At 52.5% G+C, this 14,945-nt stretch overlaps 1 protein-coding gene across 1 annotated transcript in view; it reads right to left on the reverse strand.

Annotated features, from left to right (window-relative positions):
• Nucleotides 1-14,945, reverse strand: part of HSPA12A (heat shock protein family A (Hsp70) member 12A) — a 65,798-nt gene that overhangs the window by 9,376 nt on the left and 41,477 nt on the right. Inside the window, exons 6-7 of the mRNA XM_042960068.1 lie at nucleotides 11,569-11,685; nucleotides 3,052-3,223 (exon numbers count right to left, since the gene is read on the reverse strand). Coding sequence (XP_042816002.1) covers nucleotides 3,052-3,223; nucleotides 11,569-11,685 — 289 coding nt within the window. The remainder of the gene's footprint in view (nucleotides 1-3,051; nucleotides 3,224-11,568; nucleotides 11,686-14,945) is intronic.

A 14,945-nucleotide genomic window follows, 5' to 3' on the forward strand; every position in this document is an offset into this window, starting at 1 on the left:
AAAAAGCAGAATACGAATGTTAGGAGATGGGAAAGGGGCCGCGAGAGGGTAGCTGGGAACCAGCAGGGCACAGCCGAGGTGGGAAGTGGGGCAAATCATTTAACCCCTCTGGGCCTCACCTTCCCCATCCATAAAATGGGGATAATAACACTTGGCCTCAGTTCCTCACCAGCAGAGCAGGGACTGGTTCTCCGATTTTTCCTCAGCACCCAATGTGACACCCAGCACACAGTAGGTGATAAGGAAGGCAAAGCACCAAGTATGAGACCTGCTACCCAAGAAATGGCCACTACAGTGAACAACTTAGAGCAACCCCCAACTTCACAGATAAAGTCTCTGTCCACTGCTCTGCTGCCCCATCCCACAACCTCGCCCCCCACCAATTTTTCCCGTCCCTAAACTGGTGCTGCTGACTTCGAAGTGCCTTATAAATCCGTCTGTTGTTAGTTATCCAATTAAGGACCCTTGACCCTCTAGCCTCTTCTAGCAAGGAGCACTGTGTTTGCAAAACAGCGTCTTCCCTGGGGATTAGAATGGCAAGTGCCTGTCAGCTCTGAATTCCTTGGGCCTTGGAGTACAGTGGTGAGGCCCTCGGATCAAAGAGTCCCTGCAGACCTGGGAGGGATCCCCAAACTCCTGTCCCCAGCACTGACTCCCCATGAACTTCTATCGCGGACCTTGTTGGGGGCATTTGGTTTGCTAAAACAATCTAGACGGCTAACAAATGGCAGTCCTAAAAAAATGACCAAGCAAGGGGCGCCTGGGTGGCTCAGTCGGTTAAGCGTCCCACTTCGGCTCAGGTCATGATCTCACGGTTTGTGAGTTCAAGCCCTGCGCCGGGCTCTGTGCTGACAGCTCAGAGCCTGGAGCCTGTTTCAGATTCTGTGCCTCCCTCTCTCTCTGCCCCTCCCCTGCTCACAGTCTGTTTCTCTCTCTCTCTCAAAAGTAAACAGTAAAAAAAAAAAAAAAAAAAAAAAAAAAAAAAGACCAAGCAAGACTAATAAAACATATTCTGAGCTCTCAAAAAAATTATCACACTTTGGGGCAAATTAAGCCCAACATTAAGAAAAATATATCCTTTACTGATCTCATGAAATCCTTTTGGCGCAAAATAATGCTAACAGCAACCCTGCGGTGCTGGGGGCACAGTGGCATTCCCATTCCCGTCAGTAGTGTCCACAGGGCGCCCATCACGAAGGAGCATCAGAGGGCAGAGAACAGCCCAGGAGGGCTCAGGGCCTTAATGCCATCCAGGGTACTCCTGATTAAGTGCTCTGCCAGGCCTCCCCAGGCAGCACCCCTTCCTTCTGGGAGACAGACCAACTGTAAAACAAGGCTGAGAGAGAACCCCTGCGTCACTGCCCCTCTGAGGGGTGGTGGCCAGCAATTTGAGGATTTCAAAAACCAAAAAGACCCTCTGAGCACAAGACAAGAGCAAATCCCACAAGGCACAGGACACAGACACAGTGTGGGGCGGACAGGCCATGTTAAAGGAAAGGGAACCAAAACCTGAGCCCTCGGGGAAGGCAAGCATTCAAAACCAGTTTCCCCTTCAATGCGAATGTTACACTTCAGAAGCATTAGGAGCCGCACTACAATTAGCTAATTCTGACGTGACTTTTTGTTTATGAACCGGCAGGAAGTAGCATGTAAGATATGAAGCCCAGTCAGTCATGCGTCTCTTTTCCAATTACAATGATGAAGACGAAAATTTAATTAAATAGGCTGTGCCGAGTATGTAACATGTTAACACATTTGACTTAGTTAGCAGTAAGGCCAGCCGCGGCATGCCTCGGTGGAGGCTGAGCATTGCCCAGAAAAAGCAAATCGAGCCCTCGGAGTCAAAGGAGAGCCTGCTTGCTTCTGAGGTGTTAGCACTCAGCCCCGGCAGCCTGAGACAGCAGCCTGGGGACCAAGGGAATGCCTGGCCATTGTCTCGTGGCTGAGGTTCACAGACTCCTCCATCTTGGGTTGAAAATGCAGAGTGGTGGCCTCTGGGGCAGAGTGGCCCCCGTGAAGAGGAAGAGGAGAGTTCTGGAGGAGAGGACCCAGGGCCTGGGCAGGAATGCACACCTGCAAAGGCTGAGCCAGGACCCCAGCGCCCTGGGCAGTACAGAGACAGGCTTTGGGTGTGGGGAGCAAGGAAAACTTGGAACCAGGCTGTAGGGGGACAATGGGCCGCAGTTCTAGCTAACGTTCTCCCTCTCCTCCTCCCTTCCAGGGCCTTCCAGGATGGGGTGGGCATGGGTGATGGGTGGGTTTCTGCCCTCGAGGCCCTGACCTGGAAACGGCACTCACAGCGCTCTGATTAGTGCCTGAACTCGCTCACCTCGGTGGCTCTGACCCTGACCTAGGATGTCTGAAAACTCTGTGGCCCTGGACAGACTCACAGGGCCCTGGATACCAGGGAAAACAGTTCTTAGGACCAAGAATGTGACCAACTGGCACACAAGTAACTACTAAAGAGAAAAAGTTCCTTAATACCCATCCTGGATCTCCCTAGGCGGTACTCCTTCCCACAGCTACGTGAGCACCAGTGGGGTCAGGAAGCCTCCGCCCCTTTCATCCGTATTTTAAACTCTCGCCAGGTTCACGGTTAAGACACATAATGAGCTCATCACACACGAAGCGGCCCCAGTGAGTGAGTCAGCAATAACTCAACAGCCTTAATGGGGGAATTAATAACAGGCCAAGTGGGATTTGATTAAGAATCAGTTAATAAACAAGAAAAATTAAAAGCCTAGTAAAATGTAAAACCAGGAGCTGCTCTGGGGCCATCTCTCCGGTTCTTGGAGAGAAGCACCCTTCCCACCTGAGCCACCTGAGGCACACATGTGGGAGGTGATGAACCGGGGTGACCACTGCGGAGTTTACAAGGGGCCCTGGAGGGGTCCCGGAGGGGGCGCTGAGAACAGACGTGCTCACAGCCGACCCCTCTGGGAACATCTCGGTTCTTCATTACCGCGCTAAAGGCCTTAAATAATCAGGGCCCAAAACATGCAGGGTTGGGATGGGAGAGAGCGGGGAGGGGAGAGAGAGAGCAGGAGGTACCCTGTGCAAACCCAGCTCCCACTGTGTCACTGGAGCTGTACCCGTTGACCGCGGCCTTGCTGCTCAGCTCGATCATCTGGTGCAGCCGCAGCTTCCGGCAGTAGATGGAGGCCGCCTCGGGCTCCAAGGCAATGATGAGCTGCTCCGAGTTGTCCGGGGAGGCCAGGCCTGCCTGGAAGACAGAGGCAGAGGCTGGGACCCAGGCTCCCCAGGCAGTGTCACTCTGAGGACACTCACCTTGCACCTACACCCCCAAGGAAGGGACAGCCATGCTCTGCTTGCTTAATTCCCTCCATAGATCTCTGCAGCGCTATCGATCAGGGGTGACTGGGTGCTGGGCCCCAAGCCAGGCACCCAAACACTGCGGAGTGGACAAAGAAAACGTATGAGTGCTTCTGGGAAATGCAGGGCTCTCCGGGTCATGGGGCCTCTTACATTTGGGACTTGCTTGCCCCAGAACTGAGATGCATGAAGGGGGAAAGGCCCCAAAGCTCTGTAAACCACCAGAAGATGGAAGGCAGGTAGTCTGTTTCTGGTTACAATGGGGCAGGTGGTCTAAGAGCAAACCCCCGATATTTGGTGGCCTAGGAAACAATGGACCATGGTTGGGCCTCAGCCATGCACGCATTTGATTTGGCTGTATGGGAATCAGACATGACTTCAGCACGCTAGGACTCCAGGGCTCTGGGAGAAAGCCCTCCTGAAATCCCACGTAGTCTCACGTTTTCTAGAATATGGGTCAAAAGGCAGCTGGCAGTTATTTTACTCAAAGCCTTTACCCCTTTAATAGCTGAAATGCTTTTGCTCTGTGACATCTGGCTTGTTCCAGTCACAGACCCTTACAAGAGCCAGCCAGGAGGCTCCAGGAGCACTCTTCGGGGGGCACTCAGAGAAATGAGCCTGGCGTGGCCTGTGACACGTTCCTGCCCACCTCCTGTGGCCTTGAACTGGAGCGAGAGGCCTCACTTGCTTGTTGGAGCTGTTCAGGCCCAAGGGGTCCTGGTTACCAGCAAGACGGACCAGAGAAGCGCTCTTCGGCCGTTACCACTGTTTGCTTTCTGTGTTGCCGCTTCCTAGGGAACCTCGGGATGCTGCCCTTGTGCCCTAGCCACTTTGGAGAAGACCCCAGGTCTACACCAGACCCATAAGGTTTAGTGACTCAACCTGTAGATCAGGGATGGAAGGTCTAATGCCACATATGCATATGACCTGTCACCAGGAGGACCCGGCCTAGACTCACAGAGGGAAGGGGCTTAGCAGGTTCAATTATTGTACAAGGAGATGGCGGGGGGGGGGGGGGGGGGGGGGGGCGGTCAGGTTAGAATATCAGAAATGCTAAAAGGGCCGTCTTGGCCTTTTGTCCAATGTCTTCGCTTTATTTTTTTTAACTTTTTTTTTTTAACGTTTATTTATTTTTGAGAGAGAGAAGGAGAAACAGCATGAGCAAGGAAGGGGCAGAGAGAGAGGGAGACACAGAATCCGAAGCAGGCTCCAGGCTCCGAGCTGTCAGCACAGAGCCCTACACGAGGCTCAAACTCACCAACCACACATGAAATCATGACCTGAGCTGAAGTCGGAGGCTTAACCAACTGAGCCACCCAGGCGCCCCTAACGTCTTCACTTTATGCAGAAAGAAACCAAGGCTCAGAGAAGTGGAATGATCGACTGTCCCGGGAAACCCGGGACATGAAACCTGCCAGGCGGTCTTAGGCTCAAATGCAGCCGAGCAGGCCTAGGCCCACTCTTGGGCCTTGCAGACCGGCTCCTTTATTTTGGTTCTTGGCTCTCCTGCTTTCGGTAACTCCAGGTACTGGTGTGGGACGCAGGCCTTTGGCCTTGAACAAGACTTCCCAGGTGTGTCTACTGCTCCTCCTTCAACTGGTTTAAAGGCACAATCTCTTGACCCATTTACTCCGGAACAGCACTACGTGGCATGTTACCTCTACTCAGTCGATTCTCCATAATAACCATACCCCAAATGAACCAATTAATTGTGTCCTAATGAGACACCATTGGCAGGCAGGTGACTTAAATCTCCCCCCCTCCCGATATCAAATGCCTCACGAGTGGTAGAACCCCTTCTGGCAGACCGACTCTACAAAACCTACACCATCCACAGAAAAACTGCCTCCTTACTGCCCTGTGCCCTCGGCTGTGGCCAACCACACTGGGGGCATCTGCGCCCATCAGTTTGGTCCCTTGGGTTGAAGAAGCCCAGTGTGCCCATCAGTCAACAGGCCACTGACCCGGGTGCATCACAAGGTTTCCCACTGCTCCCCACTCAAGGGACTAGAAGTCCCACCCCCCAGCCTCACTTTCCCTCACGGTCACATTAGGCACCCTTAACACCAAGACAGCTGAAGGCTGCAGCGCCCAGTGACAGAGGACAAGGGCTACACACCTACGTGTCACCAGGAAAGTTGCAACCTCTGCACCTCAATCCCCAGGGTCCCAGAAGAAATCCAAAATAAAACCAGGAGGAGCCCCCTTCTAAAGGACCGCTCTCGAAGACTGACTTCACCACCTGGCTGGGTTTGTAAAGTCAAGGGACTCCTAGAACAGAAACGGGCAGGTCCAGCCTCCACAAAACGGGATGAAGAAGGGAAAACTAACTACAAAGAAACAACTAGGCCTAAATGTTTAAGGCACTCTTTCAAAGTTCAGAAGGGAAAACAGCCTGGGAGAAGGGGTGGGGGGAGGGGAGCACCAGCCCCCTGCCCAAGGGTGTCGGCAAGGAGGAAGGTCTCGCTAGGGCCATGTGTCCCACTGGGATGTCCAGCGGCCAGGCAGTCTCCATGGGGCCAAGAAGAGCTGCGGGAGCCTGGGCTTGGCAGTGGGGGGACAAGTGGGGAAAATAAGAAAAACGAGATGCCTTCATTCCTCTCCACACCTTCCTTGAAACTGTGAGCGGCCCCTGTGATTTACAGTGAAGCACCCATACAGAAAACCGAATCAAAAAGTCCAGGGGGGAAGGGTGCCTGGGTGGCTCAGTTGGTTAAGCATCTGACTTCGGCTCGGGTCATGATCTCGTGGTCCGTGGGTTCGAGCCCCGCATCGGACTCTGTGCTGACAGCCTGGAGCCTGCTTCGGATTCTGTGTCTCCCTCTCTCTCTCTTTCAAATATAAGTGAACGTTGAAGGAAAAAAAAAAAAAAAGTCATCCAGGAGAACAAAGAGCCTGGAGTCTAGTCATACAACTTGAGGTGCCCGAGTGTACCCGGTGTGTGACTTACACAATCCAGGTTCCCCCTGGGATGATGCTCCCACATCCTGAACGCACGGAAGACACACAGACTGCCCCACACTTCCCAGAACAGCATAGCTGCACCCCTCAGGGGAGGCCTCTCATCTGTCCCTCCCCAGCTGGGCTGGCCTTGGCTCTACAGCAAAAGCTTTGACCCATTTCCACGGAAGGTTCCCCACGGCACCCAGGAGAGGACACAGGTGGGAAGCAGAAGTGCAGAGGACCCCAAAGCAGAGCGAGAGGAAAAGGTAATATTGGCAAGAGGCCCAGGACAAGTAACCACACTCCTGTGCTCAAGCTCAGTGCCCATCCTGCTCCCCAGAGAGAGTGAGAGGCCGTGTCCCCACCAGCAACCCCCAAGGGGGCCACAGTGGCGAGCTGCAGGGTTGAGGCAACAGGAGGCGGCTGGCTCTGCCAGATGCCATCTCCCCAGGAGGGGTCCCCAAGCAGCCTGTGGACTCCAAGAAAAAGAAGAGATACAAAAGGATCTTCCAGATCCTGAAAAACCTGGATGTCTTTATCTCCCGGCAGGACGCCTGGAGGGTGGGCTTCAGTTTCTGGGGTTTATATAAACCCCTGCAGTCATTCTCAGCAGCAGCCCTCAACCTGGCACCTGTCAGGAGCCCAGGTCAACCAGAGCAGGGGAAACGCTCGCTGCCTTTGCTACTTCTGCCTCTGGAGCTGGTCCCTTGCAGCTGCTGTTCCAGCAGAACTCTCTCTCCACTGGGCCCCGGCTGGCCTAGCATCTAGCATATTCTGTCTCCAACTGCAGATCATGCAGAGGTAGCGAGCCTCTCCTGCAAGATGCTACGTTTTCTAAGGGCAGCAGCAAGGCCTTCTTGCCCCACCGCACACAGTAGGCGCTCAGGGGGTAGTTGCTGCTGAATGAATGAATGTATGTCCCGCCAGCCAGGCTTCATTCTGTGATTTCCTGGCCCTTGTCTCCAGGTAAGTGAATGGGAGCCTTCTGCTGATGTGACCCGGGATTCTAGAAACAGAAAGTGTCTGAGCCAAGAGTGCACCCTCCCATTTGACTCCCGCACGAATCTGGGGCGGCAGGACCGCTGCTGTAGTCGTTCTTAGAGCACTGCTTCCTGGTCATGAGCCCTACCTGGGAGGAACAGGTGTGTGAAAAAACCATGCACGAGGGGGCCCAGGACATGGGTGTTTGCACTGACTGCTCTTCCCTTCAGCCCCGCCGTGAGCCAGGACAACCCACCCACCAGGGACTGACCATGTGCACGGCCGTGGAGGATGGCCAGACCAGGCGGGTGCCCTGCTGGTCTCACGTCAAGCTGCACGGGCTCCAGTCGCACCCCTTCTGGGTGTCATGGGCTGTCGCTGTTGGTTTTTTTCCCCGATGTGATTATTTTTCACTGCAGTATGTTCAAGGAAAGGAAGCCAGTGCAAGCTGTAACCCCGTGTTAAGTGAGCTCATCGTACGTAAGGGACCGCCTTTTATTTGACAGGCTGCCGGAACCCACTAGCGTCATGCATTTTTCAGGCAAAATGCCTCTAGAAATCAGCTGGACTATTTCCTATGCGTGATGACTATCCCTCAAGACTCAGTGAACTCTTTCCTATTCTAGGTCTTTTCTGAAGGCCTCAGCAGAGGAATCAGCTGTTCCTCCTGTTACCATCTGTTCATGGAATGCTCTTAGAGAGTCTAAAGGTGTCCTGAGGCTGCGAATTATAAAAGATAGAGATTTAACCCACTTTTTCGACAAGCATTTGACACAAGAGGAGTTTTGGGCGTTTCACAGATAAAACGGTATCCATAGAGTGCTCTGCGGTCCCCCACCAACCCCAGCACTGAATCACAGACTTCTGAGCGGAGGCCCCAGGACCGTCCATCCACGACGCTGCGCAGAGCCTCGTCACCTGCTCTGCACCCGGGCCTCTTACCCCTCCGCCCAGGCCAGTGGAGGGGTGAAGCACAGCCCCCACGGGACTGCGCCATGAACTCGGGCTCAGCATGAAGGAGGGACTCCGATTCCTGCATGCAAACAGGGTAGATGTGACCAGTTGTCCAGCTGCCCTGACGGAGCACCATTCTGCCTCATCCCTCCAGCCCTCCACCTGCAGCCAGGCTGGTGGGCAGCACTTTGGCTGAAAGGTTGGGTGGGCATTCTCAGATCTCAGAAGCTGGGTGGCCAAGAACTGTGGTGTTTGCTCATGTTCTGTATTAGCGTTCTCCAGAGAAACAGAACCAGTAGGATCTTTGCAAGCAGAGAAAGAGATTTTTCATAAAGAATTGGCTCACACAATTATGGAGACTGACAAGCCCCAAGGTCTACAGTCAGCATGCTGGAGAACCATGGGAGCTGATGATATAGTTCCCTTGCCAGGAGGCTGAAGACCCAGGAAGAGCTGATGTTTCAGTTTGAGTCCAAAGGCGGGGAAAAAAAAAAACAAAAAACAAAAAACAAAACAAAAAAACAATGTTCCAATCTGAAGGCAGGCAGGCAGGCAGGAGGGTTTCCTTCTTATTCTAGGGAGTTTTTGTTTCAGTCAGGTCTTCAACTGATTGGATGAGGCCCACCCATCCTACAAAGGGCAATCTACTTTATTTAGTCAGTCAATTTAAATGTTAATCTCATTCAAAAATACCCTCGCAGCAACAGTCAGAATGATGTCTGACCAAACGTGGCAGTTTACATATCTGGTCAAGTTTACACATAAAATTAACTATCGTAGGTACACATTTTTCTTATTCTGTAAAATTAATGGAGGATAAGAAGAGAGAACTGGAGAGATGCCAATTTTGGCCACACTTCATTTCCATTTTGTCATGGGGACTCTTCCAGAAGACAGGCTAAAGACACCATAGACTAGTTGGCAAAGCAGTTGTGCCCCTTTAACACCCTCCGCCCCGCTTCCCAAAGTACAAAAGGCTTCACTGACCCACTCAGCTGTGAGCCACTTGAGAGCGGGGCCTTTATCCTGGTCATACAGGATATGACTCCAGTGTCGACCACGTCGACACAGAAGTCCTCCAGTATGGATTTAATGAATAAATGAATGAGTTAACAAAGAATGATTGAATGGCCCCTGCCGTCTTGAAATCCATTCAGTGACTTTAACTGTAATTCTTTAAATTTTTCTTTTAATGTTTATTTTTTGAGAGAGAGAGAGAGAGAAAGAGAGACAGAGCACGGGCAGGGAAGGGGCAGAGAGAGAGGGAGACACGAAATCCGAAGCAGGCTCCAGGCTCCGAGCTGTCAGCACAGAGCCCGACGCGGGTCCAACTCATGGACCGTGAGATCATGACCTGAGCCGAAGTCGGACGCATACCTGACTGAGCCACCCAGGTGCCCCTAAACTGTCATTCTTTAAAAAGAATTACACAGAGCCAAAGATTAAGCTGCACACACGCTGCACCCGACAGAAGTTAGCCAGCATCCAAAGGATAGGCCTGTCTACAGTGGGTCTCTGGGCTTCAGAAAGAAAATTCCCCACGTCCATAAACCCGGTCACATTCACCCCTCTGAGGAGCTGCTTATCTATCATCTACCCTCTGAGGTGCCATTTTGATTCTGCCAAACCCTGGAGGGCACCGCACCCCCAAGTGCCTGGTTTCCTTCCCGCTGGGCATGCAAGGGGCTTCCCCGCCAGGCCTCACTGCCCAGAGAGGCAGGAGCCAGCCCAAGGCTCCAACAGCCCTGACAAGTCTGCCAGTCCCTGCACCTCTTTCTTTTTCAGGCTAAAACAAGAACTGACCCTTTTCCGGGTCACATGTTTGTTGTTGAAGTTTTCCTGTGGGAAAACGAGAGTCAAAGTCACGAATCCTGAGTACCCTCCCTGTGAAAACGGAGAACATAGGGCTGTGCCTTTGTGCGACAGCTGTGTCCCCGCGTCCTGTCTCCGGACACGGCCCGACGGCTGACGCTGTGGAAAAGCTCCAGGGTGCCCAGGGTTTCTGTGGACAGCTAAACCGCATTTGGTTTCTTCCTTTTTTAAAGAAGTTGCCTCTTTCTGGCACTTCCACCCTCTTCCTTCATCCCTATAAAAACAAATCTATTTTTGGAAGATACATAGGCTGGGCCAGATTCTCACGCTGAAGGGGAGGGCAGAGGGGAGAGCCTACAGTGAGGAGGGAAGAAAGAGAAGTGGGGAGACTGAGGAATGGGGACATTGCTCTCCCTTGATCTCTGTCCGGCACCTGGAGTAAAGCTCCAAGTGTTGAGGACAATCTATGGCCCCAATGAAGGTGTCATGGTACCCACGACCATTCTGCTACATTCGGTGCTCAAGGTTGATCCAGTGGGTTACTTGGAAGGAAAGGTTCCTACTTATGGCTCAAACTCAACATCAGAGATCTATCCCCTGGGGAAGGTGGCTGATCCCTGGGAGGTATTGGCCGGGCCGGGGAAGGGGCATCTATTACCTTCGTGATTTTCCCCAGCCCAGCTCCAATTGAAGGTTCTGAAATGGACTCTCACTGCACAGAGGGGGCCCAGGCCCCAGGGTGGGCTTGCATTAACCCAGGGGATTAAGTACAGCCGGAGCCAGCTCTGACCTGTGGGTCAGCACAGCGGGTCAGCACGGCCAGCCACCCCTGGCATGAAGTCAGACCCTGGTGGCAGCCCCATCATGGCACAGGTTGCCTGCGAACAGGTCCACGGCACCAGTGATGCCCCAGCGCCCAGGAGGGACAGGCTGGCCACTGACACTGGAATGCTCTGTCCACGGCGCCGTGGTGCTGACTGGCACTGTGCTCAGCCGTGCCGCTCCCTCATCCACGTGCCTGCCACCACGCAGGTGTGGCGACCTCACCACCCCCTGGCCCCCTGTGTGTGCTCCTGTGTTGCTCCCAAGGTGAAACGTGCAGAACACAATCATGTTTCCCTTATTTCCCAGCTACGGACGTGCAGCTTTCAACCTCCACGGCAGCCCTGATGTGCCTGGTTCGTGGCCATTGGCCTTGTCTTTATTCTTTTCTTCTTCAAACATTCTTGCTGCCCAAGCCTGTTCCTTGAGGTTCTCACTTCCATTCACCCACAGAGAAATGTCTCGGCACCCCACTTTGAAATCCTAGCCCTGGGGAGTCTGCAGTACAGAAGGTATAAAACAAGAAAGAAAACCGAGCCCAGCCCAACCCCTGTGGATATGACCCCCGTTCCTCCCCCAGGAGAAAGGCGCTATGTCCCCTCGCCAGTGGGAGACCCCTCACTACCTCCCAGGGAGGCCTACGAGTGCTGGGGACACCCGAGTGGGGTGACAGTCACCACTGCGGGCATCCTGGGCCCCCACCGGCCCCACCCCCACACTCACCTGATAGGCAGCTTGTCTCATGAACTGCTTGGCGGGCTGTTTCCAAATGGCGGGCACTGTGATGACCCATCTGACGTCAGAGTTCTCAAACTCCGATCCCGCTTGGTCACTCAGCTCCTAAAACCAAGGGAAATGCAGCAGGTCAAGGACACAGCTGGTCCTCCTACAGCTTCACCGAGAATTCCAAACTTCCTGGCCATGAACTCTTGGGGTAACTACTGGGCCACCTCCTGAACTTTCCAGTGTCAGGACGCAAGGGTCTGTTTCCTGAATATTCCACAAGCAGGGAGCTCAGCTCCTTTCACTCACTGAACGTGACTGCAGGCAGGAGGTGGGGAGATCAGAAGTCTTTGGCCACTTCTGAATCATGTGACAGGGAAAGTGACAGTCTCCCAGGCCTCAGTTTCTTTATCTGCACAATGGGGATAATAATCCCTAGCTTATACTAGTGTTGGAAGGGGAGATAGTTTTCTGAGAGCTCCATTTCCTGGGAACTTACTCTGTGGCAACCTTGTTAAGCACTTTGCATAACTCATCTCCATTAATCCAAGAATCCCATTAGGAAGGGATTACAACTGTGCCTTTTCTACAGATGGGAACCTTAGGCTTAGAGATGTCCAGAACCTTTTGATGACCACACAGCTAGGAAATGGCAGAACCAAAATCTGGACCCAGACCCAGGTATATCCTGACTCTTAAAGGCCAAGGTCTTAACTAAATTGTTACACGTAGTCTCGCGTCTAGAACAGGGCCTGGCCCACTTGTCGAAGGAGTGGTCACTGTCCTCTACCTTATCACAAGGCCAGCACATCAGGGGAGTTCTCCTTGCAGGACAGGAAGGAGATGAACATGACCTAAGCAAGAACCAGGCTGCCCTTAACTTCTGGTCAAGGTTAAACCACACCAGCAGAAACCACGTGGATAAATGGGATGGGCAGAAGCATCAGAGGTTTGCACCAAGACCCTGCAGACAAAATACGTCTCTAGAATACTTCTCAGACTGAGTATTCTCATCTGTAAAATGGGGACAATAAAACTAACATACAGTGTTTCTGGCAAGAACAAGTGAGAACACACGAGGAACATCTCGCCCGGAGAAGACCTCTGATAAAGCTAGTTCCTTCCTATCCCTTGGCTCCTGTTGCCACAGTCACCAGACAAATCTGAAATCAAACCTAAACACACACTACTGCCCTCCTACATCAGAGTCGGTTCTGGGGACGTGTTTCAGAAGAGTAATAGGCTGGCCATTTGTTTTTTCTGATGGGTGTCTCATTTCCTCTAGTCTTTCAGTAGTTATCTGGGGACCGACCCACCCTCTCACCGAACTAACTTCCTGTTGGATGGTCAGTTCCTTTTATTTTTTTCCTTTTAAAAAAAGTGTTTTCATTTTTAATTGTGACAAGAACACATAATATAAAATCTACCCTCTGAGCCTTTTGTAAGCATACAGGTCAGCAGTGTTAAGTAGGTTTAGTAAACTCTTTCTTAAAACATGTTTTTAGAAACATCTCTGCATTACGCTCGTGTGAAACAGCAGGGTTGTTTGTTTGTTTCATTGTGTTTTATTTCCTTGCAGGTCTGCCTTGGGCTTTAGAGGCACATGAGTGATGATGGGTTAGAAAGGGTTCTAAGTATGCTGCCGATCACCATCCAGTCTGTTTTAGACTTTTCTGGGTTTTTTTTGTTTGTTTGTTTTAAGGCTTCAGGCCCAGTAAAGAGTCCAATCCGCGAAGCCCGGTGTGGGGCTTGAACTCATGACCCTGAGATCAGGACCTGAGCCGAGCAAGAGTCAGACGCTTAACTGACTGAGCCACCCAGGCGCCCCTATTTTAAACTCTTCAAACAGGAAAAGGCTCAAAACATGAATGATGGGCTTTCCTGGCCGGAGGGAAGGTTGTTTAGACAAGCTGTTTGTTCACCAGTGGATGGAGTACAGCTTGGAAGCGAAAGGGCCCTGCCGTTAATTAAACTCCTCATTATGTCAGGACTTTCACTTGCTTTCCTCCATGAAAGATGAGCCTGCTTCATGCACGTGATTCCTCAGATATGCTGCTTTAGTAGATATTCTCCTGTGCTTATCCTGGGCCAGCAAGCAACAACCCCTCCTCTGACTCCATCTGTCCTTTAAATACCAGCCAGCCCTCTCGTGAAGGGCCCGGTCCTTATAAATCTCCTCAAAAAGCTGTTCTTCATGGAATTTCTTGACAGCATGTGCCCCGCTGGGAGAAGGTGCTAGCAGCTTCCAGCTGAGCTGACATAGTCGAAACCACACACCCCCTCCTGCACCCCTGCTTGATCTCTGCCCCCTCCACCTCTTCCCTCCCCTTCTGAGACAGGCTGTTCACCCTTTTCCCTTTAACCGACTTGAAACACAATTCAATGTCAAGGACTTTCTCAAGTCCTAAATTTTCCCCGAGTCCCCTGGTTCCTCCTTCTAACCCAAGGGCCCCAGGAGTACTCGGCCTCCCTCTGCTCCTTCACCTTTCTCGGGGTGTCCACATCCACTACAGGCAGACAGTCCTTCACTTGGCTGTCTGGGCTCCCAGGCGCTGCGCCCATCCCCCTGGGATCTCGGCTGTTCAGGCTGACACAGGTCCACCTCTCTGGGCCCTCCTGGTCTGCTTTGCTGTCCCCAGGAATGATGGTGCTCTCCCCTTACTACCTCCTCCCTCTTACTCCTTCTTCTGTCCTCTCCCCTCTCCCCTTCTGGTGGAAGAATTATTTCCCAGGATCCACTTCTTCCCTCGCCGCCCCCCGTCTTTCTTCTTGGTCTTCACGCTCCCTAAATGACCTGCCACTCTGTCTCAGAGTCTCAGAGCCTTCAGACACACCTGCTTTAGGATCGGAGTCAGCTGCCTCCACATGGCTTTCCTCTGCCCTGCAGGCCCTGGGATGCTGTGGTCTCCCTCCTTCTAATGCTATCTCTGTGGCCATGGCATTCCCCTATTAGAAATCCTTTGATGGCTCTCCATTACCCAAGAAGTTCCTTAGCTTGGCATTCGAGGCTCTGCACAGCCTCGACCCGAGCTCACTGTTCCCATTCTATTCTACAGCTGTGCCTTTCTCCCGCTCAAAACTGCTTGCTTTCCACAGCTGTTGGCTGTGTTCTCCTTCCCCTGTGCTGTTCTTGAAACACCCACCCTTCCAGCTGCTGCCAGTGACAGGCCCCCAATGCCCCTCGTCCAGGGAGCCTTTCCTGATGCTACACTTTGGGCAGAATCTCTGCCTTCACCAAACACCCGGTTAGTTACCCCCTCACAACACTGACCCATTGACTACATGCTCCTTCGCACTGTGTTTATTTTGACACTCCTTCGGATCTGGCACACAGGAAGGAAGGAAGGAAGGAAGGAAGGAAGGAAGGAAGGAAGGAA

Source organism: Panthera tigris, chromosome D2, assembly GCF_018350195.1.
Source record: "Panthera tigris isolate Pti1 chromosome D2, P.tigris_Pti1_mat1.1, whole genome shotgun sequence".
Classification (NCBI taxonomy): domain Eukaryota; kingdom Metazoa; phylum Chordata; class Mammalia; order Carnivora; family Felidae; genus Panthera; species Panthera tigris.